Raw genomic sequence first — 26,153 nt, 5'->3', positions numbered from 1 at the left:
GGGGCGGTGGTGAATCTGCCGTGCGTGTCGCTGTGAGTGGGCTGAGTTTACACAGTTAGGGCCGCAGCTCCCTGAGGAGACTCCATTGTTTTCCCGCGGCTCGGAGCGAGGGCCCCGGGCGCTGTGTGGGCCCCACTGCGCCTCAGCGACCTATAGGAGGCCCGGAATAGACGTGCTGGTGACCGGAGAGGCCCTCCGCGGGAGCGGCCACACCCTGCAGCCGAGACACCGGATCCGGGGCCTGGTCACCCGCCTGAGGCAGCCCGAAGCGGGTGTAGACTGTCCCCGGGTGTGAGGACTGCACTGACCTGGAGATGAGTCACTGTGGCCTCAGACAGGTGAGAGGATGTGCGCAGCCCGGCATGGGGGGCTCTGTATACGGGGATTATATAGATAGATATGTACTACGGAGGGGCTCTGTATACGGGGGATTATATAGATAGATATGTACTACGGAGGGGCTCTTTATGCAGAGCTTATATAGGTGTAAGTGTATATATGTGTACACACGGTACAGAGAAGGCCCAGGCTCTGTGTACAGATGTTATGTGTATATATATATACTACGGAGGGGCTCTCTGTACAGAGATTATATATACACACACACAGTATAGAGGAGCCCGGGTCACTATATGGAGATAATATAGGTGTAATATATATATTCACACTAGAGAGGGGGCCCGGGGCACTGTATACCGAGATAGATATATATATATATTACACACACACAGTATAGAGGAGCCTGGGGCTCTGAAGAGATGTACATCACACACACACACACACACACACACACACACGGAAAGTATTCAGACCCCTTTTAAATGTTTCACTGTTTCATTGCAGCAGATTGGCAAGAAAAAAAATTTCTTTTGCTCATTCATGTGCACCCTGCCCCCATCTAGACAGACTTTTTGCTAATTTATGAAACAAGAAAGACTGAAAGCTCACATGATGGTGAATATTCCACCCATTAGCCCCGTCATGAGTAGGAGCAGATTTGGAGCTGGTGCACCCAGGAGTCCTTACTCCTGGATTTGGGGATCCTCCTTCCTTTCAGATCCTCTCCAGTTCCCTCAGGTTGGATGGGGAAATTTGGTAGGAACCATTTTTAGGTCTCCAGAGATGCTCCATTCGGTTTAGGTCTGGGCTCTGCTGGGCTGGTAACAGATTTAGTTGTGTGCTTAGGGTCATTTTCTTGTGGGAAGGTTCAGCCGAGAGCAATGGAAGAGGTTTTCACCCAGGATCTCTCTGTACTTGGCCGCATTCATCTTTCCTTCCATTACAACCAGTGGTCCTGTGGTTATCCCAGACTTCTTCCATGTTAGGACTATGGAGGCTACTCTGCTCCCAGGAACCTTGAGTACTGCAGAAATTCTTTTGTAACCTTGGCCAGATCTGTGTCTTGCCACAATTCTGTCTCTGAGCTCCTTGGACAGTCCCTTAGACCTCATGATTCCCATGTGCACTGTGAGCTATGAGGTCTTATATAGACAGGTGTGTGCCTTTCCAAATCAAGTCCAATCAGTTTAATTAAACACAGCTGGACTCCAGTGAAGGAGTAGAGCCAAAAGGAAATGTTAGTTAACGAGTGTCACAGTGAGGGTGCTGTCACACGTCGCGTTTACCTTATGCGTTTAAAAACGCATTGCAATAGCTGGAGAGTGATTTGCCTAATAAAACAGCTGCTAACACCTGTTTACAAAACGCAACCGTTAACGCATTGTTAACGCATGCGTTAACATCGCGGTTAACGCATGCGGTTGTTAACGCATTGTTAACGCATGCGTTAACATCGCGGTTAACGCATGCGTTTTGTAAACACAAGTGTTAAGAGGTGTTTAATTAGGCAAATCACTCTCCAGCTATTCCAATGCGTTTTTTAACGCATGCGGTAAACGCGACGTGTGACCGCACCCTGAGGGCGCGGTCCCACGTTGCGTTTGCAAACGCAGACGCAGACCAAACCGCGCCCACCGGGCGGTCCGCGGTCCAATCGCATCGGCGTTTTCAATAGAAACATAGAGAAACACCGATGCGATTGGACCGCGGACCGCCCGGTGGGCGCGGTTTGGTCTGCGTCTGCGTTTGAAAACGCAACGTGGGACCGCGCCCTAAGGCTGCGGTCATACATTGCATTTTGTTTTGTGTTTAATGCATGTGTTTTCAAACAGCTGAAGAGGAGATATGCCTAATTACATTGTTGTCAACATTGCGTTTACAAAACCCATGCTTTAACGCTTTGTTAGTGTGTTTGTTAACATAATGTTAACATGAGTTAACATTGCGGTAATTACTGAGTTTTGTAAATGCAATGTTGACAACAATGTAATTGGGCAAATCTCCTCTTCAGCTGTTTGAAAACACCCCATGTACGCTCTCCCCGATCACAAGACCTGATATGGAATAGAGTTTCCGCATTAACGCCTCTAAAAAAAAAAAATAGGAAAAAATTAAACGACTTTCCATGCCCCCCTTCATCTCGGTAAAAAAAGATAATAATAATTAAATGAAAAATGTTTATGCAACACATCCTGCAGCACGCGCAACTGCCTGGTCAGGGGGCCTTTATAAATAACCCTCTGTTACCATTTTATACTCCCATGGAGTGTTTATATTGCTGAAAATATCTTAATCCCCCGAAATGGTGAGAGGAGTATCCTTATTCTCCTGGACATGATTGTGAGGTCTCTGCTTGCAGCTAATAATAATTATAATAATTCTTTTATTTATATAGCGCACACAGATTACGCAGCACTGCACAGAGTTTGCCAAATCGGTCTTAGATTTGGGTCTGCAGGGTCTTTGCTGTGACACAATAAGCTGTACAGTTGCTCATCTTTCTTATTATGGATGCAGGGTTTACTTGGGCACCTTCTAACAAACTGGGGAAAGTAAAAGCAGCCGGAAAGAGATGGGGGTATCCTCACACAGAGCTGACATATCGCAGGGAATGTGTAGAATTTTGCAGAAGTAGCAAATAGCGACGTTTGTGGAGTCAAAACCAGAACCGGTTTTGGAAGGAATAGAAAGTATACAAGGACTTACACTTCTTCCTGCTCACTTAACTTCTCTGATTTTATTTCACTAGTCATCTGTCCTTTGACCATAAACATTAAGATAGTACTTTTTATTTCCTGTATGAATAAGTGGTGACTTTAGATCTCATGCATGTGTATAGGGATCGGGAATAATACAGTACAAGGGTTCGGCCAAATTAAGTGTATTGGCAGCTTTAGTATCTTTATCATTGTTTCTTCCACACACTATTTAGTTCAGAGGGAAAAATACTCTGCCAGGCGACCTTATTTCTGGCTTATTTCCTTTATATTGCCTGATCCTCCACATAGTATCTCCTCCATGATCATATGAAGGCCATGTTCACACTAGTGGATGAGAGCCATTTGGAAACATTGTCTCTTTTTGTATGTATATTTCACATAGTTGACACTTGGGACATGGACATCCTCCGGGTTCCATTGCTGATCTTCTAAGAACATTCTTAGTCATTATCCACATAGAGTTTATCATTGACTTTTGTATTTCATTGCAGATGTAACATCATGGGTGTGGACTTTGATGTTAAGACATTTTGCCACAATTTAAGGGCCACTAAACCTCCTTACGAATGTCCAGTAGAAACCTGCAGAAGGATCTATAAAAGCTACAGTGGTATTGAGTACCACCTGTACCATTATGACCATGACAACCCACCACTCCAACAGCAGACCCCCATCAGGAAATCCAAGAAGAAAGGACGCCAGCCTCGATCTGCCAATAAGCAATCCCCTACTCACTCCGAGTTGTCCCAGTCCCCCAACCGGGAGGTAATGACCTATGCACAGGCCCAGCGACTAGTTGAGGTGGAGCTGCATGGAAGGGTGCACCGGATAAGCATCTTGGACAATCTGGATGTAGTTTCAGAAGACGATGATGTCCCAGAGGAGGTGCCTGAGAATGGAAGCAATAAAGAAAACAACGAGACTCCGACTGCAACTCCTAAATCTGGCAAACATAAGAATAAGGACAAGAGAAAGGACTCAAATCATCATCACCACAGCTCATCTACAGGTACCACGCCAAAGCTTCCAGAGGTTGTGTACCGAGAGCTGGACCAGGACACACCGGATGCTCCCTCTCGTCCTTCCTCCTATTACAGGTAACAGTGTTTAATTTTGTGTTTTTTACAGTCTGATATTTTTTGTATATTCCACCATGTATAGACATATGTATTTTTAGCACATTATTTGTGAGTTCCAGATAATAGTTCTCTCCTAACATCATTAGTTCTGGTTTATGTTTTTATTACATTTTTCCTGCTCTGCTTTTTCAGGTACATTGAGAAGTCTGCAGAAGAGTTGGATGAAGAAGTAGAGTATGACATGGACGAGGAAGATTACATTTGGCTGGATATCATGAACGAACGACGAAAGACTGATGGGGTCAACCCCATCCCACAGGAGATCTTTGAGTACCTAATGGACAGGCTGGAAAAGGAGTCGTGCTTTGAGAGCCATAACAAAGGGGACCCAAACGCGTTAATAGATGAGGACGCCGTATGCTGTATCTGCAATGATGGGGAATGTCAGAACAGCAATGTTATACTGTTTTGTGACATGTGTAACTTGGCTGTGCACCAGGAGTGCTATGGGGTGCCTTACATCCCTGAGGGGCAATGGCTATGTAGGAGGTGTCTCCAGTCCCCTTCCAGAGCTGTAGATTGTGCACTATGCCCAAACAAGGGAGGAGCTTTTAAGCAGACGGATGACAGCCGCTGGGCCCATGTGGTCTGTGCTCTCTGGATCCCAGAAGTTTGCTTCGCTAATACAGTCTTCCTAGAACCTATAGACAGCATTGAACATATTCCCCCGGCACGCTGGAAGCTGACGTGCTATATCTGCAAACAGCGAGGCTCAGGGGCCTGTATACAGTGTCACAAAGCAAACTGTTACACAGCCTTTCATGTTACTTGTGCTCAGCAGGCTGGACTGTACATGAAAATGGAACCTGTGCGGGAAACGGGTGCCAACGGCACTTCCTTCAGCGTCCGTAAGACGGCTTACTGTGATATCCACACACCCCCTGGCTCAGTGTGCAAACTCCCTGCCCTTTCCCATAGTGAAGGGGAGGAGGAAGACGACGAAGAAGAAGATGAAGGGAAAGTTTGGAGTTCGGAGAAAGTGAAGAAGGCAAAGGCTAAGTCAAGGATTAAAATGAAAAAAGCCCGGAAAATCCTGGCAGAAAAAAGAGCTGCTGCCCCAGTTGTTTCTGTCCCTTGCATTCCTCCGCACAGGTAATTCTGAAATTTATGTTATGTGACTGTTAAAACCCATTTATGTCACTAGTTTTATGCAGCATTTAGTTGTCTAAAATTTTCAGTATTTAAAGAGCCATTAAGTGCTGTTATGGTAATCACTTGCTTGATGCTGTGCCCATGTGAGCACCACAGAACTGCCCAAACAGCACTGTAGTTACTGCCCATTCTTTTACTGGGTGCACTGTTTAAAGTGGTTTTGCCCAATAAACTTCTGGCGCCCTCAGGTACGAGATGAAATTTCCTTTCTAAAACTTCCTCTTTTGTGTGAAATCTCACCTGTTGACTTAGAAAACAAATCAAAAATCTCCCTCAAAGTCAAGTGATGTGGTTCTGTGAGCTACAGAAAGGACATAGCAGGGACATAGCTTGCAAGCTGCAAATAAAGGCCCAGTCAAGCCTCTTTCTTTTACTACTTGTATCACTGGTTCTGTAGCGCAGAACCACAAGCCTGTGTGATCTGAAAGATGAGATTCTTATCTTATGACACCAGCAGCATGTTTGTAGGTGCTATAGAGCAGACGATAGGGATCCCTGAAGTGGCGTTCCTCCTGCAGTCTCTAAATATGACTCTTCTCTGCGTATTTGGAGGAGATTTATTTTTATAGGTAAACTGGCTAGAGTTAACGTAAAAGTAGGAATTCTAGAAATGACATGTCTTCCCCCTACATAAGGGGCTCCTAGTTTAATGGGATATAATCTGGTGATGTTACCTAAACCCTTTAGATGCAGTGGTAAATACTAACCATGGCATCTAATTGGTTAGACCAGTAAGGCCTGATAGATTGTATGATTTCTCTTTAGTTTATATCCCCCAGAACAGTGCTGCTGGACCTCAATGTGTAGTAGATACTTGATTAGGACTGGGGCATCAAAGTAAAGTAGCTGCAGCTCCTGTCTGGTCCTGCGACCCCCCCCCCCCTTCCCCCCTGTGTGAATTCTTGAATTTGTAATAATTTGCTGTCACTAACTGCGTTTTAGTTATGGATCTCTAGACGTTCCCCACCTGTGTATCCAGGGAATAAAGAAGCATCAATGCAGATGGATATATTTTAGACAGCCGTACTTGTAACCATAACAACTCCACACCAGAAATGAGCTTCATTACTGTAACAGACTGGTGTAGTGATGGCAACTCATAAAGTGTAAATGGCATTTAACTCTTTAGTAGTAGAACTTTTTAGGTCGTCTTTGATGCAGGGATTAATGATTCATGCATTGTTCATTGACATTTAGCGCTCCGCAGCAGCACCTGCCCCGCTATCATTTATTTATAACGTCTTCAATACCTTTGATTTGATAAAAGAGCCTGCCCTTCTTTTCCATATGAGAAGTAATTGTATTCTTTCAGAAAGAGCAGCTTTATCCCATCACATCTGCTCTATTGTCCACAGCTCGGTGACATAGCAAGTGGCGCTGGTTCTGGCCTGGAGTCTGAGCCTAACTACTCTCTCCACAGGTGGTTTACTGCTGTTACATAATGGGTATCAGACTGAAATATTTCCTGGACAAAAACATGAGTGTTATAAGTACTTATTACCATCTCCACGTTTAGAGAGCGCACTTACTATTGCCTCAGTCCGTTGTCATTTACTACACAACTAAAGAAGTCAGAGCAGCACTAAACTAAGGCACAATGTGCAGCATTTAGAGGTGTGTAATGGCTACATGTTACTGATCGTCCTGATGATAGGAGATATAACAGACAGACTCCTGCCATCTATATGTGTCTACTTTATTTAGCCCCTTTTCATACTGTCTAGTGGAGCCCAGTCGGTCCATGCTATATTATTGTCTTGTGAAATTACATACATGACCTCTTCATTGCATCTACTTTATTCTGTTTGCTATATTTATTCTGACTTATGTAATATTTTCTACTCTGAGATTGGTCACTTCAATGTCTGTGGAGATGTGCCTGGCTAGCCATGACAGATACTCAGCCCTAGGTGGGGCAATGTATCAGAAAGATATCCAACTTGCATCACACCCGCAGTGTTTGCTGGCTGGATGGTCCGGCCCGAATCTGAGCAACCGGAACTGAACTCTGTAAGTCACTTCATATTCAGTTCAGTTCCAGTTGTTGGCGTTTAGGTAGGACGTTCCAGTCTGCGCACGCTGCGGGTGTGACGCTAGTATGTAATGGGCCTAAGATTTTACCTATTTCCATCTATAATTCAGTACAGAAAGCCCAGCGATGAAGTTATGGTGGTTCCTGTGTAAAATTATCTTGTGACTTCTAACCAGTCAATAATGAGTTTTACATTTTCTCTCTTCTAAATGTCTTTTCTTTTTCTTGCAGACTCAGTAAGATCACCAATTGCCTGACGATACAGAGGAAGAGCCAGTTCATGCAGCGGTTGCACAGCTACTGGACTTTAAAAAGACAATCTCGCAACGGTGTACCCCTGCTACGCCGCCTACAGACGCACTTACAGTCACAAAGGAACAGTGAACAGGTCAGAGGGCACTGTGTGGTTTTTATTGTTTTTTGCAGCGGTTGACAGGATGGAGAAATAAATGTAGACCCCGGCTTGTGGAGCATTCGGCCCCTTCGCTCCGATTGACTCTCCTGGAAGCACATTTTATGCAATACCTTAAAAAGTATATGAGTTTGTGCATCACATGTCCCGTTCTTGAGAAGGAGAATGGATCAAAGCCTTCCACTCCTCTGGATCCTTGCCTACTAGTACACCATTGTCACTGCAGCTGATATCCCAGACTTCAATGTGAAGGTGGCGGTGCGTCTGCATTGTTTTTCGTATGGAAGCATTTGGGATCCATCCAGCTTAGCATTGTGAATAGGCCATAAGAGAATATGCCCCCTGAAATCTGACCAAATAATGTGTATTATGTGAGTTTGCTTTGACAAACCTGATTTACCAGGCCCAACTGCTGAACTGCACTGATATATGCTTATGATATAAGTTCAGTTCAGCAGGTGAAGGTTCGATCCACTAAATCAGTCAACCGCATGGAGCGAGTTTGTTGGAACATTCTCAATTTGAGCAAATTGCCTTAAGCGTAGATAAAGACACGGTAAATACATGCTGTATACCATCGTGCAACTATAGAATAAAGAGGGAAGCATTTTCATGGATGGATCAGTCGAGCTGATGAATAAAAGCATTTACTCTCCCAATAGGAGATGAAGTGGAGAATACCTAAATCTGATGATGTGTCTGTTCACCAAGGGGCAGTGTCTAAAACAAACGATGAGAAGGGGGACCAAACAATGAAGGTGATTATAAGGTGGCTGCACTGCGGTGATGGTCTTCTAAGTTAAATTGATTTGTCATATGTTTTATTTACCCCCCTGATGTGAAGTTCTGTGGTTTATGATGCTCCAGTTTTCTGGGAAAATACATAATAGTCATTAGAAGAAACTTTATTCTAGTCTTCTCTCCTCTTACAGTCTTACGGTGAAGACACACATGGCGTTTTCGTGCCGTTTTTGCTAAGTGCGTTTTCAGATCGTTAAAAACGCATGCGTTTTTTAAAAACGCATGCGTTTTTGTCCGTTTTTCTGAAATTGCGCAATGAAAAACGGACAAAAACGCATGCGTTTTCAAAAAACGGATGCGTTTTAACGATCTGAAAACGCACTTAGTAAAAACGGCCCAAAAACGCCATGTGTGTCTTCACCCTTAGGCCTCATGCACACGGTCATGTGTGCAAAACGGGCTTCAAACGGGAAAGTGGACATCACTTGCCCATGTCCATAAGAACTGAGCAATATAGCGATAGTCATGAATAGGATCTGCTCTATATCTTGTGGCTCGGCTCACTTGTGTATTCACCGTGTGTCACCGTAACGTAGTCGTGCACAATGGACCTCTGTGGAGATCGTGAGCTAGATGCAAATTTTGCCGTCATATGAATGTAGCCTAACTTATACACCTGCACTACTCCAGCTTGCAGTGAGCAGACATGTTCATAAAGACTAAATATTCAACCTTCTTATGTCCAACACCTGTATTGTCTGTTTTTAATCACTGAATGTACAGATAAATACATTAGACGTATACAGCAGAGCTCTTTCTGTAGTGTTGATCGCTGGGGGTTCTGGTTGTTTCTCCTCTACCGATCACCTATCCTATGGATGATGTCCTCTGCTTTGGACTATACTTGTTATGTATTGGGCTAATAAGTAAAATATAGCATATCTAAAGTATAGCTATTGGTACATAGTACCATACAAGGAAAGCTACAATATATGCACCAGGGTCTTTCCCATTGCATGGGTCCTAATCGGCGAGGCTATGAGGCATTAAGAGCACAGAGAGACACCTGATGTATTAAAACCAGATTAAAGCTATATGGACCAAGGCAGAAGGAAAGCATCTGTATTGCAAGTACACACCCATGCGGTCCTATGAGGGGTCACTGGTATAACACTGAAGTGATATTGTTATAGAGGGTGTTGGTTTAGGCCAGGCATGATTTGAGTTTTGTAGTATAACTTCTGCATCATGCAATGCATGTGTTGTCCCCTTGTGTGGATATTAAAGGGTTCCCTTCCTTTCATATAACATTACATGTAAATTATATTGTTATGTGGCTTCCTGTTCCTCCAGTTTTGCACAATACTAGATGTGTTTTTCCAGTTTAAAGGAAACCTACCACTTGAAGTGGCAGGTATAAGAAGGAACTACCGAGCACCATCTCAGGGTGAGCTGGTGCCGGAGCTTATTTTTTGTTAGTGTTTTAAACCGCTGTATCGCGGTTTAAAACACTTTTTAAACTTTATGGCCGAAGCTGCTTCGGCGCAGGGAGGTACGCGCTCGGCGCTACATAGGAAGTGAAGGAGAGCCGCGCGCATGGTAAGCGCCGAGCGCGTACCTCCCTGCGCCGAAGCAGCTTCGGCCATAAAGTTTAAAAAGTGTTTAAAACACTAACAAAATAAGCTCCGGCACCAGCTCGGTAATTCCTTCTTATACCTGCCACTTCAAGTGGTAGGTTTCCTTTAAGATCTGTTTCCTATTTTAGAAACCATACACATGTAGGCGGATTTGGGGAAAATCATCACTCATATTTTGTAGAAACTACAAATCCCCTTTTCACTTTTATTGCCCGATCTCTGTATAGCTGCTAGGTGTGTCATGTGTGCAGTCAGGGCTTCAAGTTCATGGTTTTTGTATCCTGGTCTATGAAGACAACTCGTGCATCTCCAAGCATTGTTAGCAGAGTGAGCGGATTCGGGTCTATGAAGACAACTCGTGCATCTCCAAGCATTGTTAGCAGAGTGAGCGGATTCGGCCAATAGCTACCCCCATAACGCCTTCTTAAATGCACTCTGCGTAGCACTGTATGTGTTCTCCATACAGAGAGAGGAGTAAGTTGCTTTGAGGTTACCACCTATGAGAACATATGGCTTGAACATGATGAATTTTACATCCTTTCTTGGTCCTTTTTTTTGTTGAGTGAGAGTCATGAGCTCCCATTCACAAGTTGGTGACTACAGGTTCAGCTCACTCTATAAGTATAAGGGCTGTAACTCTTTCTTTGTAACACAGGACCTCCAAACTAGACTACATACAGGTTAGTTGTAGTCCGTTACCATGGAGCTACAATCCTCAAAACATTTTTTTTCTTCTACTTAATGTCAAATAATAATTAAAAAAAAAACTTGCAAAGGGGGAAAATGTTGTTTGCAAAAATGGGGCAATGGGCGCTTGGCAGCAGATTTGTCGCCACCTGGGTGGAGGTCACTTGGATAAATGAGCCTTGTTTATCATGTAGTTCACCATAGACTGATATGCACCTGTACAAACAGACCTGATGCATCGTGTAGAACTACTTGGCTTACGTTAACACATTTTATCTATCAACAGAAAGACTCTACGGATAAAAACTGGATGCTGAAGGAACAACTAAAATCTTGGCAGAGGCTCCGGCATGACCTGGAGCGGGCACGCCTTCTGGTAGAGTTAATACGCAAGCGAGAGAAGTTTAAGAGAGAAGCGGTAAAGATCCGGGTGTCTGATCCCTCCCCATTCATGAGACTTCTCTCTACCTCCTCTACTTAACACCATTGTCTCTATTCTCTCGGTTGCAGATAAAAATCCAGCAGTTGGCTCTTGAGGTCCAACTCACTCCATTTCTTATTATTTTGAGAAAAACCCTGGAGTTACTGCAGGAGAAAGACACCAGCAATATATTTACCGAGCCGGTCCCTCTGTCTGAGGTAACAGAACGTTACGAAGTAAGAATCCAATCTCCCACCACATTTTATGTGCATTTCATAATTATTTTGTATGTACAGTGCATGACTCTGCTGGGGTGACTTCTGTTTTGTCTGATTTATTTTGCTAAAATGTATTTAATACTGGAAACGGGGAATTCTAAACTCTGTGAGACCGCAATTGAGGATTTCCGTTATGATTTAGTTTAAAGGTAACCAGTCACGGTGTATATAGTGTCCTATCTGCAGGCAGCATGTTATAGAGCAGGAGAAGATGTGCTTACCTATGTATCACTGACTAGGACAACCCACTGGACTCTTAAGCATATAAACATCAGAAGATTCTTTCCTGAAGTAACACGTTATACTGAATCCTTTTTGCACAAAACATATACGTGAATAGGACTGAGTGCACAATGTGACAAGTTCCCTTTCCTACTATTTGCATTGTGACTCAATGATTGGCAATCTTTGACTATATTTCCAAGATCTGCCATCATTATAATGTTTTGTCATATCTGGCATCTGAGTCCCCACAGATTTTTTGAATAAAGGCTATTGCTTATTCACCCCTTTCTTCACTTACTCAGCATACCAGGGGCTCCAGTCATCCAGCTGTGCAGAGAATTGCATCTGCTTCCATTCAATGACTGCCGTTATGCTACAGTTAGTGTGTGCACAGCCGGTGTGTAATGAGATGTATAGTACTTGGTAGTAGATGCGTAACTACGTAAGCCTCTCCTTCCTTTCATTGCCACAACGTGGGGTCCCCAGAGCTCAGCCACTACTTCAGTGTTAGCTATAGATTTGATTCAGAATAAGAATTAATAATTTTTTTTATTTATAGCTATATAAAACAAAAATGATTGGAATCAACCCCTATAGAGAGGATATCACCCTTTCTTTCTTTACCAAAGTATAATGTATTTTTGGATGGAATTGCTATAGAATTGGGTCCAGTCAGCTCAGTTGTTGACCTACTAGACCATTTATTGTATGTTTTATGGCTGTAGAGGAGAATAACTTAACTTGTAGTTTTCCTTTCCAGAGTATCTCCCATCCTCTACTCCATGTGATCATTGAGGGTCTATTTGCTGGGACCTCCACTGATTTACAAAAACAGGGGGTCCTTTGTATCCCAGTATTAATGGAGCAGCTGGTTATCCATGCTTGACTGCTTCATTTATTTCTATGGGATATAGTATGAATTGCAGTGGTACAGGAGACCCCCTTTTTGTATTAGCAGGAATTATATCAGTCAGTTGTTTGCCCATTCCCGAATTACTTGGGAATCCCCTTTGCTTATTGTGTTATACAATTATGAGATTTCACTTCTGCTACATTTTGGCAGTAATATTGCACAGCACCAGGCTGATGTTATGTTTTAGTAATAATCCGATTGATGTCAGTCATTTGAGAAAGTTGTCTTGCAGTCAGTTCTGTGATGATGTTGCGATGCTCCCGGTTGCTTCTTTTCTTTTAGCCTTTGGCTTTTCCTTTTTTCTTCAAAGGTCCCCGACTACCTTGAACATATCAAGAAGCCAATGGATTTTAAGACGATGAAGGCGAACCTCGAAGCACTCCGCTACCAAAACTTTGATCAGTTTGAGGACGACTTTAACTTGATTGTTAACAACTGCATCAAGTATAACGCTAAAGATACCATCTTCTACCGGGCAGCTGTGCGGCTGCGGGAACAAGGGGCGGCTATCATCAGGCAGGCACGTCGACAGGCCGAAAAGATTGGCATTGACTTTGAGACTGGAATGCACTTTCCCCAGGTCGGAATGGGAAATGAGGTTGTACGCCACGGCAAGGAGGCCGGTAAGTTGTGCACCAATGTTAGGATAGTATTACGTTGTAAGAGTGTGCCTAGTATTAAGGGCCTTGACGAAGGAGTTGGAGCAATGGATAGATCATGAAGAAGCTTAGTTATTTGCCTGCTTTGATCCCTCCATATACCTAGTTGATGTTATCGGCTTAATTGTTAGTGTTGGGGGCGTGGATGATCTTTAAAGGGTTTTCCAGGCTCCTATACGACTATTGACCATAAACATTGAGGGGGCATTGACAGTTGTGAATAAAAGGTGTCCCAAGTATTGCTCCCCCAGCAACTATTTATGACCTGTCGTATTGATGTCTTGATAGGTCATTAGTATTATAAGGTCTAGTATTAAAAAGTTCAATTATAATTTGGTTTATTCTAATCCTTCCCAAGATGTGGAGCGCACACCCACCTCTGACAACCGCAAGCCTCTCGCTCTGGAAGAACAGCTCAAAATCCAGCTAGCACGGCTGGATGAGGTGAATGCGGGCAAGCAGAGCATAGGACGGGCACGCCGGGCCAAGATGATCCGAAAGGAGATCACTTCCATCCGCCGCAAGATGGCCTACCAGCAAGAGTCCCGAAGAGACGGAGGCATGGAGCGCCACAGCTTGGGTGGGAGAGGCGGCTTGCCTATGCGTGGCCCTTCCGAGAAAGATGGACAGACGGACAGTGCTGCAGAAGAGAGCAGCAGTCAGGAGACGGGGAAAGGTACTGACCTGTGTTGGTTGACTGCTTTCTGATTCCAGCAGGGGGCCTCTTCTGCAGTTTCCAGATGTGTTTACATTCATGTGTGTGATTGTCATCATGCAGCACTTTTTTTTTACATATTTTTCCCCCTACTGCAGGTAGACAACATTTTTTTTTTTTTTCATGATCGCCAAGAGAATGTTTTAGTACTCTAAATATCATGTTCTCCAAATGTTTACTTGGTGTGTATTTTGGTAGGGCCTGTTTTTTTTTTTTTTTTTTCTTCTTGCCCTTTAAAATGCTGCCCTATATGTTGCATATGATGGATCATGCGGTTAAATGTGAAAAGTCTTTATTGTTCGAGCCGATCTGCCACTGTGACACTGCTTTCTACATGATATCACTCTGTTGGACGGAGATTTTGGAAAAGTTGTTCACATCTGCAGCCAGCTGAAAACAGTGGTTAAGCCAGCACTTAAGAGTTGTCACCAACTTATGCCATCATCTGGTCGCTAAACTATGCCCAAGCACATTACGACTATTGGGAAAGGCCATTATGTCACAGAGAAGTTTGGCAAAATCCATCCACAAGTCAGATCTACTGAACCCAACCTTCTGTTCAGCTGTCCTGGTTTTGGGTCCATAACTCTGGCTGACTTACGGATTGAGCTTGTCTGACCATCCATGCCTGGTTACAGCACTGTAGTCATTTCATGTGGTGGTCTCGGAGGTCAGACGCCCCAACGTTCACAAAGTAAAGGCATATCCTAGTGATCAGATAATGGACGACTTCTCAGCCTTATAGAAGTAGGCAGAGAAGTAGAATTCATATATTATAGTTTTGGTTATTTACACAGGATTTTTAGAGTGTGGAAAAGCTGGGTGGCATCTCCGATAACAAAAGTTTACAAACTATTTAGATGCCCAGGCTTTGGGTATAATACCAGTCTAGTGCATATTATGCCCCCATCACACTACTGTGAGTGATTCGGACACTGAAGTTTTGTTTTATTTTTCAGTATACGCACCTTATTTTTTTGTTGCAAAATTCTTTTCTAATTAGTTTACTAAATGTGAACACATATGCTCTTAATCCCCCATTAAAGGGGCTGACCAGTAATTCCGGCAAATTTTTCAGAGGGTGGTCGCTGGTTAAAAAAAAATAACTCGTGATACTACTGACTAAAAGGCTTCCCCTCCTATATATGTGTCCTTGTTAGGGAGGGGGCTTTTTGGAAGCTACTTGTGAATCGCTCTTAAGGGTGAAAACTTCTGCTAAATCTATGATTGAAAGGGGTTGTATAACATTGAAAATTAGGAAAGGATATAAACCCCATTACTTTTTGCCGTACATGACAATCAACCAATCACAGACTGTCGTGCCCAGTGATTGGTTGATTGGTAATTTACTCTGTGTCAGGAGGAACCAGGAATTGGTTATCGGCTGGGGACATCACAATAAGTTAATTTCTTTATATTATGAGATAAACCGTTACTACATGCCAGCACTTATTACCACATGCCAAGCATGAAGGAGCCTTGGTATTGGCTTCCTGTAAGGTTGTAAGCTTTTTCCAAAGACGTTTTGCGATTGTATTATTGTTTTTGGTATCATTTATTTTCCATTGTCTTGTGATGTTTAGCGCACAATTTCAGATCCATGAGAGCCTAATAGGAGACGGCTGAAAAGTGGCATCGTGTGGAGTTGCTGCATAGACTTGTAGACTCAGTTTTGCAGGATTTCACTTGGCACTGTGGACCCTTCTGTGCAGTGAAGGGGCTGGAGGGGCTACCCCGTGAACACAGAACCTCACTGCGGCCCCCACTGACCCATAGAAGGGACTGCAGGCCTTATTTAGCTGCTCCTGGCCATCCATTCACTTGACTAGGACTTGCCGCACTACCTTGGCCAGGGCACCTGCGGAGCATGTAAAAATCTGTGGCACCCAGGATTGCTTGATGTAGTATAATAATAATGTCATGGCATATCCTGGTGATAGGCCATAGCTTTACATGATGGGGATAAAGAGCATAGGAGATACAGGTGGTCTTATCACTAGGATCCCCAGCAATCTGGAGTACAGGGCATTCAGACCCCCAGTTTGCTCCATGTGAAGGTAGCGCTGATGCACAACGCGTGCTCCATTCACTTCTATGGGGCTGCAGTAAATAATCCCATAGACTTTAATAAGGGCAAAGTCACTCACATCATTTATCCATTCTGAGTGGATTGTAGGCCCCCGTTTGGAATCGCTGGGGGTCCTGCTCTGTGAATTTTAGTATCCGCTGTCGCTGCACATGTTGAACATGTAATAAATGGTCGCTCTTTCATTGTCTGTAACGTTGTCCAGTTTGCAGCTCATTTTGCGCACACTTTTTTTTATCATTGTATCAAGCACTGTCATTTTGGAACATTTCTTTTGGGTAATGTTTTCAATTTTTTTTTTTCAATAAAGCGTGTTTATCTAAAACTTCCCTGATTTGGCCGTTTTTGTGTTTTTAGTGTGTAGGAATAGTTTTGCCTACCAAGGCTTCATCCAGGGTCTCGGTTTTTACATAAAAATACTCTCCAGATTTATTATTTTACTTTTAAGCTGTTTGTATTGTATAGCCTGGAGAAAATAAATACTTTTCTTCCTTCTCTTTGTCTTGTCCTTTTTCCATTCTTCTTCACCTGTAAACATCCCGCTCTCCTGTTCTTGGTCTTAACGTCCTGCGCTATCTCTACCTGTCTCTTTTTTCCTCTTAGGACTTGGCCCAAACACTTCTTCCACCCCTGCACATGAAGTTGGTAGAAGGACCTCTGTCCTTTTCTCAAAGAAGAATCCCAAAACTGCGGGACCTCCAAAGAGACCAGGGAGGCCTCCTAAGAACAGGGATAACCAGCTGGCGTCAGGCCAAATCAGCAGTCCGATTGGACCCCCACAGCTCTCTATAATTGGGGGGTCACAGAGGCAGCGCAAGAGAGTCCGAAGTCCCCGTCCTACATCCAGCTCGGACAGCGAGAGCGATAGTGACAAGTCAGCGGAAGACGCATCTCTAGGTTAGTAGTGATGGGGTCAGGGAACGATCTGCCTATGGGTGGTCTAGCAAAATACATCTAACCATGCAAGCACAGAGAAGCCAAAATCCTTCACTGGTCCCATATCTCGACCCTGAGTCCTGGGAAAGACTTGTCATAAGGGTTAAAGGTTCTCTTTTACATTGTTTACACTTAGGTTTTAAAAGGATGATGGCATCTTTGGTGGCCTCTGCCCTGTGCCCCCCACAGATCTCTAGAAGCAAGGATCAGAGGTTCTAACCCTTAATCCCATCCATTTGGTGAATGTTGTATCCAATACTGTTACTGTTCTATTGCAGTGAATGGTTGACCTAGGACAACTCTGGGGACAGAGGATAAAGTAGCACAGTATTTGTGGGGCAACGCGCTGCAGCTCCATACAGACATCTTAGAAGATGTTTGAGAGAAATTACTATCGCTTAGTTGTTCCTTTTACATTGCTTTTTGTATGGTATTTCAGTGCTCTTTGCCACCACTAGGAGGGGACAGACCACCTAACATGTTTGTACCCATCAATGTGAAGTTTCCTGGTAGCTTTTAATGCATCTTTCCTTTTCCTTCCCCTTTAAGATTTACCCACGAACGGCTTCAGCAACCAGCAGGTGAAGAAAAGTTTTTTAATCTACCGCACTGACTGTAATCTCCCCCGCAGCAGCTCAGATTCGGAATCCAGCACGACCAGCAGCAGCAGTGCCGCCTCCGACAGAACAAGGTAATGCACATCTTGGAACTCTGGGATACAGGGGACCCTTCATCTTGTGATTGGTGAACATCCCACTGGTCATGCCTGTACATTTCACTAGATCATTTCATCAAAAACGACACCATACGTGACAATGGTTAGTGGCAGCAAGTATTGCAGCTCAGCTATATAGAAATGAATGGAGCTCAATTGCAATACCATGCATTTGCCACGTTCAGTGGAGCTGTTTTTGGGGGGACAAAAAATGTTTTTCAACCATTGGACAACTCCTATAAGGTTAGAAAACCAAACCTCTACCATCAAAATCCATCATAAGGGGCACTTACTCATAGATCCAGGTCCTGTGACTGTGGTAATCTTTGTATATTTGTTATCCATGGCCTCCTCCTTTCTATAATCAACTTGCAAAATTATGCTAATAAGCTTGAGGCACCTGGGGATGATACTAGAGCCCCTCTGTGCTATATACTCACAGGCTGGTTCACTGTTTCACCCTCCTTCCTGCTCCTGCAGCACTTCCCTTTTCCTTTCCTCTCCCTGCTGTAATCTCTCTGCAGCAGCACAGAGTGTGAGTGGGGAAGTGCTCCTGCATAGTGCAACCAGAGCATGGAGGGGCTCCATTAAAAGCTGACTTTAGAAGGAAGGAGGCCATGGATGACAAATACACGTTGCTTAAATCTATGACTAATGTCCCTGGTTTATGATGGATTTTGAAGGTCGGTTTCCTTTGAGTAGAATGTAGTTTTCGACTACTTTAGTGACCAGTCAAATAATTTGCTCTCCCTTTGTCTCTTTTCTAGCACAACACCCTCTAAGCAAGGACGAGGAAAGTCATACTCCAGAGAGAATTACGACTATAGCAGCGAGGACACGTCGGGCACGGAGAATGAGTCGTACTCTATAGGAAGCCGTGTAGGACATGGCTGTAAGTGACTTCCTACATGTAGTACATGCAGTCACCGTAGAAGAGTTACCCATTGTAGTGATAGGATGCCCGGAAATACAAGTCATAGATTCCAAATTTCCGGCTTTGTAAGAGCGCTTGGCCCACCCAGTCTATTCTTTTTCGTAACAGCTTTAGTTCTAATTTGCCTGATCTAAGTGTGAGTCATTAAAGGGGAAATACACAATTCGTGAATGAAGGCAGGTTGGAAATCTGTCATACTCAAAGATTTCAAATCTTTCATTGAATTTTAGGCCGTGTATTTGGCACAATCATGACTTGAATTGTGATCTGTTTATGACTAGTATATTTCCCCTTTAGTATTGCTCGTAAGGTAAACCCTTTAGGGGGATGAAGTATTATGCTGCCATGGGTTTAGGTTATGTATAGAACATGTATTAAAGTGGTTGACCAGAAACTACAATTGTTGGCCGTATACTCAGGACCTGTAGTGATGGGCCCTGACGGCTCCCATTGAAGGTGAATGGGCCCCTTGCCCTACAGAGACGCAGAGCCCACTGCTTCTACCTTCAAGCTATGTACAATTTGATGATTGTACAACAGATGATTGGTGCCAGGGGCATGTGCCAACTCGCATTGCTCAACTATAATAGCATTTACTGTGCATACGCCTTCAATAGTAATACTGGGCCAACCCCTTTAAGGTCTCTTTTAAGCTAGCGATAATGATATTTTATCATGAGATGTTAGATTGCAGTCTTTGGACCAAAGGGGGGATGTCACTATGGTTAGTATCTGTATCATTTCAGTATTACATATAAAATAAAAAGTTGAGATCAGTTCTATAGTGAGCATAGCTCTGGAGTATAATACAGGATGTAACTCAGGATCAGTACAGGATAAGTAATGTCATGTATGTACACAGTGACTGCACCAGCAGCAGAATAGTGAGTGCAGCTCTCGAGTATAATACAGGATGTAACTCAGGATCAGTACAGGATAAGTAATGTCATGTATGTACACAGTGACTGCACCAGCAGCAGAATAGTGAGTGCAGCTCTCGAGTATAATACAGGATGTAACTCAGGATCAGTACAGGATAAGTAATGTCATGTATGTACACAGTGACTGCACCAGCAGCAGAATAGTGAGTGCAGCTCTCGAGTATAATACAGGATGTAACTCAGGATCAGTACAGGATAAGTAATGTCATGTATGTACACAGTGACTGCACCAGCAGCAGAATAGTGAGTGCAGCTCTCGAGTATAATACAGGATGTAACTCAGGATCAGTACAGGATAAGTAATGTCATGTATGTACACAGTGACTGCACCAGCAGCAGAATAGTGAGTGCAGCTCTCGAGTATAATACAGGATGTAACTCAGGATCAGTACAGGATAAGTAATGTCATGTATGTACACAGTGACTGCACCAGCAGCAGAATAGTGAGTGCAGCTCTGGGGTATAATACTGGATGTAACTCAGGATCAGTACATGATAAGTGATGTCATGTATGTACACAGTGACTGCACCAGCAGCAGAATAGTGAGTGCAGCTCTGGAGTATAATACAGGATGTAACTCAGGATAAGTAATGTCATGTATGTACACAGTGACTGCACCAGCAGCAGAATAGTGAGTGCAGCTCTCGAGTATAATACAGGATGTAACTCAGGATCAGTACAGGATAAGTAATGTCATGTATGTACATAGTGACTGCACCAGCAGCAGAATAGTGAGTGCAGCTCTGGGGTATAATACTGGATGTAACTCAGGATCAGTACATGATAAGTGATGTCATGTATGTACACAGTGACTGCACCAGCAGCAGAATAGTGAGTGCAGCTCTGGAGTATAATACAGGATGTAACTCAGGATAAGTAATGTCATGTATGTACACAGTGACTGCACCAGCAGCAGAATAGTGAGTGCAGCTCTGGGGTATAATACAGGATGTGTAACTCAGGATCAGTACAGGATAAGTAATGTCACTTATATACCCAGTGACTGCACCATCAGCAGAATAGTGAGTACAGCTCTGGGGTATAATAGAGGATGTAACTCAGGATCAGTACAGGATAAGTAATGTCATGTATGTACACAGTGACTGCACCAGCAGCAGAATAGTGAGTGCAGCTCTGGAGTATAATACAGGATGTAACTCAGGATCAGTACAGGATAAGTAATGTCATGTATGTACACAGTGACTGCACCAGCAGCAGAATAGTGAGCGCTGCTCTGGGGTATAATACAGGATGTAACTCAGGATCAGTACAGGATAAGTAATGTCATGTATGTACACAGTGACTGCACCAGCAGCAGAATAGTGAGCGCTGCTCTGGAGTATAATAACTTTAGGCTAGTACAGGAGAAGGGATGAAAGTTTCTCAACTTGTTATGCCAGTGTTTCTTATATGTAAACTGTTATATGATGCTCAGAGAACATTAACCCCTTTGGTCGGAGATTGTCACATAAGAATAAATCCTCCTTTCTTTATGGCTTTTTACCCCTTGCTTAACTTTTCTGTTCTTCTAATATTACATATTAAAATTGTCACACACTAAAAGGTGGAAGCAGCCATTCTTTGGACTGACCTACTGTTCACAAGTATTCCTTGTATGAAGTCCGCTCGGTCCCCATTACCTCCTGGTGAGGGTCATGATGGGTCGTGTTCTTGTGACTAGTCACCACATCCAGAGAGAGGCTGTAGCCATCAGTAATCTCATCGTAGACTCTTTAACCTACTGTTTAACATGTAAGAACCCAAAACAGGCCTGTGACTTGTGACCTTTTCTGTTGTTTGATAGTGGTACGCAAAGGAATGGAGGGACGAGGGGCGGGGTGGCTGTCCGAAGACGAAGACTCCACTCTAGAAGCCTTAGACTTGGTGTGGGCCAAGTGTCGGGGATACCCCTCCTATCCAGCTCTGGTAGACATCAGTTCCTCCCCTCTTATTTTTCCATGTTGTCGTAGCTGTTATGGATATCAATGTAATCCACACATGATCACAATGGGTCCAACTAAAACTTAGTAGAAATTAACCATTTGTGTGTCTTTGATTACGTACATGTTCTGTATGGCCACAACTGGCTCAGAGAAACAACAACTTCATTGCTGTGTTCCTTTTCTTTAGATTATCGACCCAAAGATGCCCAGAGAAGGAGTGTTTCACCACGGCGTACCAATCCCTGTACCACCCGTAGATGTACTCAAGTTAGGAGAGCAGATGACTCAAGAAGCACAAGAACATCTCTACCTCGTTCTGTTTTTTGACAATAAACGGACCTGGTAAGTAACCACCGCTCTACTCATAATCATTGAGAAGTATGCATGACATTAGCTATCCTGTATTATACTCCAGAGCTGCACTCACTATTCTGCTACTGGTGCAGTCACTGTGTACATACATGACATTACTTATCCTGTACTGATCCTGAGTTACATCCTGTATTATACCCCAGAGCTGCACTCACTATTCTGCTGCTGGTGCAGTCACTGTGTACATACATGGCATTACTTATCCTGTACTGATCCTGAGTTACATCCTGTATTATACTCCAGAGCTGCACTCACTATTCTGCTGCTGGTGCAGTTACTGTGTACATACATGACATTACTTATCCTGTACTGATCCTGAGTTACATCCTGTATTATACTCCAGAGCTGCACTCACTATTCTGCTGCTGGTGCAGTCACTGTGTACATACATGACATTACTTATCCTGTACTGATCCTGAGTTACATCCTGTATTATACCCCAGAGCTGCACTCACTATTCTGCTGCTGGTGCAGTCACTGTGTACATACATGACATTACTTATCCTGCACTGATCCTGAGTTACATCCTGTATTATACTCCAGAGCTGCACTCACTATTCTGCTGCTGGTGCAGTCACTGTGTACATACATGACATTACTTATCCTGTACTGATCCTGAGTTATATCCTGTATTATACCCCAGAGCTGCACTCACTATTCTGCTGCTGGTGCAGTCACTGTGTACATACATGACATTACTTATCCTGTACTGATCCTGAGTTACATCCTGTATTATACTGCAGAGCTGCACTCACTATTCTGCTGGTGCAGTCACTGTGTACATACATGACATTACTTATCCTGTACTGATCCTGAGTTACATCCTGTATTATACTCCAGAGCTGCACTCACTATCCTGCTGCTGGTGCAGTCACTGTGTACATACATGACATTACTTATCCTGTACTGATCCTGAGTTACATCCTGTATTATACTGCAGAGCTGCACTCACTATTCTGCTGGTGCAGTCAATGTGTACATACATGACATTACTTATCCTGTACTGATCCTGAGTTACATCCTGTATTATACTACTGAGGTGGAGTCACTATTTGGCTGGTGCAGTCACTGTGTACATACATGACATTACTTATCCTGTACTGATCCTGAGTTACATCCTGTATTATATCCCAGATCTGCACTCACTATTCTGCTGCTGGTGCAGTCACTGTGTACATACATGACATTACTTATCCTGTACTGATCCTGAGTTACATCCTGTATTATACTACTGAGGTGGAGTCACTATTTGGCTGGTGCAGTCACCAGCAGAATAGTGAGTGCTGCTCTGGAGTACACATACATGATATATATTTTATTATAAATTATTGATCTCCTGTAGAATCTAATATCTTCTTTCCCCTTGTAGGCAGTGGCTTCCAAGAACAAAGCTGGTTCCTCTGGGGTTGAATCGTGATCTTGACAAAGAAAAAATGTTAGAAGGAAGAAAGTCGAACATTCGTAAATCTGTGCAGATCGCCTATGACCGCGCCATGCAGCATCGCAATAAGGTTCAGGGCGCACCAAGCAGCGACACTAGTGAAAGCGATTAGCCCCTCTTGTGTCTTACAGACTGTTTCCTATCTTGCTGCTATTGCAATGAGCAAAAATAAGGACTGGTAACTGGGAATGAGCGTTGTTACCGCTGTGTGTGTAGCCTTATGGTCAAGGATCATGATGGTGGGGCTATGACAATGACTTCTGCCTCCAATCCTATTGTCAGAGGATGGGGGTCTGACAGTGGATGGGTATTATGGTCGCTGGCTGACCATCTGAACACAAGCCATCTGCTGCGGGCCTGATTGTACATAGCAAATTCTTGGACCTCTGTTCATTGTCATTTGTATAGACGTCTGTGTTATGGAGGTTTTAATTCTTCTTCCCTGCTTTTTATTTTTTTATTTTTTTGTGGGAAGAGGAACATCAAGACAACCAGAAGTGGTGGAAGAATTAACGTGGAGAATAGTAATGCTCATTTTTTTTTCCAGCAAATTGAGTCATTGTATACAGCAACTATATGGTAGGACTCCTATACGTGATTGGGCAACTATGCGTAATGCCATCTAGTAAACCTTTCCAGTCTTGTAGTGATGGCGTCACATACATCCATTACATGACCGCTGCAGATAATATTCGGCCTCGGGGGGGTCAAGCGCAGGTCATCAAAGTGTCTATGAGGCTCAAACATTGGCTACAGTGATTGATGTATGTGACAAAATTGCTGCAGGGCAGGTGAAGACCACCAAAAGTTTGGGAGAAAAATCATGTTTATTTTTATCGTGTACCATTTCTTGCACTTAGAGGTAAAATTATTGATAATCAATCCATAAATTAGGTCATCAGTAAAAGATGGGTGGGGGTCCGACCACCAGCACCCCCCACAGAATATTGAACTGCAAGCAGACGGCGCCACTCTCTGTTGTGGCTGAAAAGAATCACTGCATCCCAAGTGAATAAGAGGTGATCTGCAGTTACCTGGTCTGTCCACTACACAGAGAATGGCACTGTTTCATTTAATGCCTGCTGAGAAGAGTGTCTATTGGGGAGCTGGGTTTTGGATCACCCACAATCGGATATTGATGACCTAGGCTTAGGATAGGGCATCTGTATGCTACACCCTAAAATCTTCAAAAGCACCTGTCACCTTTCCAGATGTGTCTGGTGAATTCTTACATAACCCAATACTGGAGTGTATAAATCTGTATCTATATCTAAAAGGTGTTCCTCTATTATTCCTCCTAGAAATAAATGATTAATTTGCCCCCTGCACATTACCAGATGTCTTGTCAGTGAGCCATACACCCCATCAGCATTGTGCATAGGGTCACAGCACATTTATAGGACATGGAAGTGTCTGTTTTCTAGAGGAATAACAGAGGGGTGACAGCTGTAGATTTTATGGGTGATTTCAGTATTTGCTGCATTAGACATGTCAGGGATGTGGAGAGATGGTCCTAGTGGAGCTACATAACCTGCTGTAGACATGGGCCTTGCACAGCGGATCAGGCGCACGCAAGTCCTACTGCGACTCCATTCAAATGTGCAGATTACGGACCCCAATTCCCATAATTGTTGGGGGTCCTACAGGTTAGACCACCACAAATTACCAAGTTATCAATGTATCGGTCTGTTATTGTATATCAGTGTGTAAGTAAATGGCTTTGAAATCATGTGTCCCACCCCGAACACCAATACCCAGAAGTCCTAGTGACCTTCCTGTGTATTGGTGCAGCCCCGGATACACAAGTGCGTGTCCGCCTACCCCTTCCTGTCTTTGTAAATTATGTAAATGAGAAAAAAATGTAAATAAATCTCATTTGTAACATTTTACCGACGTTTATCGCAAGGTTTTCTTCCCTCTCTTTTTTTACCGTATATTTTGATGGTTTTACACCCTAGAATTAGGAAGGAATGTACCGCAATCCCCTCTGATGCCCGGGCGTGTAGGCTCCGGTGCTGCCGTTACATTAGTTTTTGTCTTATTTTGGGTTTTTATGATTTGAGTCTTTTATGTATTTTCTGTTTTTGTATTTATTTCTCGAGAAAAAAATGATTGTTCTTAGAAAATAAACCGTCTATATGGAGCGGCTGGTGTGTGTTATTATGATGGTGAGGGTATTTATTATATACACTATATAATATTAATAATTGGGACTTATCACTACGATCCATTATCAATATCAGATGAACTGCGGTGCGAAAGTACCGTATATACTCGAGTATAAGCCGAGACCCCTAATTTTACCACCAAAAACTGGGAAAAACTACTGACTGGAGTATAAGCCAAGGGTGGGAAATGCATTGGACAAACCCCCCCCCCCCCCCCCCCCAGTAGTATACAGCCTGCCAGCCCCCATGTAATATACAGCAGCCTCCATGTAGTATACAGCCAGCCAGCCTCCATGTAGTATACAGCCTGCCAGCCCCCATGTAATATACAGCAGCCTCCATGTAGTATACAGCAGCCTCCATGTAGTATACAGCCAGCCTCCATGTAGTATACAGCCAGCCAGCCTCCATGTAGTATACAGCCAGCCAGCCTCCATGTAGTATACAGCCAGCCAGCCTCCATGTAGTATACAGCCAGCCAGCCTCCATGTAGTATACAGCCTGGCAGCCTCCATGTAATATACAGCCAGCCTCCATGTAGTATAC

At 43.6% G+C, this 26,153-nt stretch overlaps 1 protein-coding gene across 7 annotated transcripts; it reads left to right on the top strand.

Moving 5' to 3' along the window:
- The first annotated feature begins 17 nt into the window (after positions 1–17).
- On the top strand, positions 18–25,582 carry BRPF1 (bromodomain and PHD finger containing 1). Of its 7 annotated transcripts, none has more exons than XM_072127913.1 (15): positions 20–338; positions 3,551–4,156; positions 4,331–5,290; positions 7,614–7,770; positions 8,457–8,552; positions 11,146–11,277; positions 11,370–11,498; positions 13,007–13,319; positions 13,714–14,031; positions 16,760–17,053; positions 17,642–17,783; positions 18,575–18,699; positions 21,488–21,609; positions 21,814–21,968; positions 23,368–25,582. In XM_072127913.1, the coding sequence occupies exons 2-15, from the start codon at positions 3,561–3,563 to the stop codon at positions 23,549–23,551; spliced, it is 3,723 nt and encodes a 1,240-aa protein (XP_071984014.1). In that variant the 5' UTR covers positions 20–338; positions 3,551–3,560; the 3' UTR covers positions 23,552–25,582. The 7 variants fall into 7 exon arrangements, with proteins under 7 accessions (XP_071984019.1, XP_071984016.1, XP_071984018.1 ...); XM_072127912.1 differs by having other exon boundaries at positions 21–338; positions 11,370–11,516; XM_072127915.1 differs by lacking the exon at positions 8,457–8,552 and having other exon boundaries at positions 19–338.
- Positions 25,583–26,153: the final 571 nt, after the last annotated feature.

Source organism: Engystomops pustulosus, chromosome 10 (genome assembly GCF_040894005.1).
Source record: "Engystomops pustulosus chromosome 10, aEngPut4.maternal, whole genome shotgun sequence".
Taxonomy (NCBI): Eukaryota; Metazoa; Chordata; class Amphibia; order Anura; family Leptodactylidae; genus Engystomops; species Engystomops pustulosus.
The sequence above is the reverse complement of the archived record's forward strand: the minus strand, read 5'-3'. Positions and strand labels throughout refer to the sequence as shown.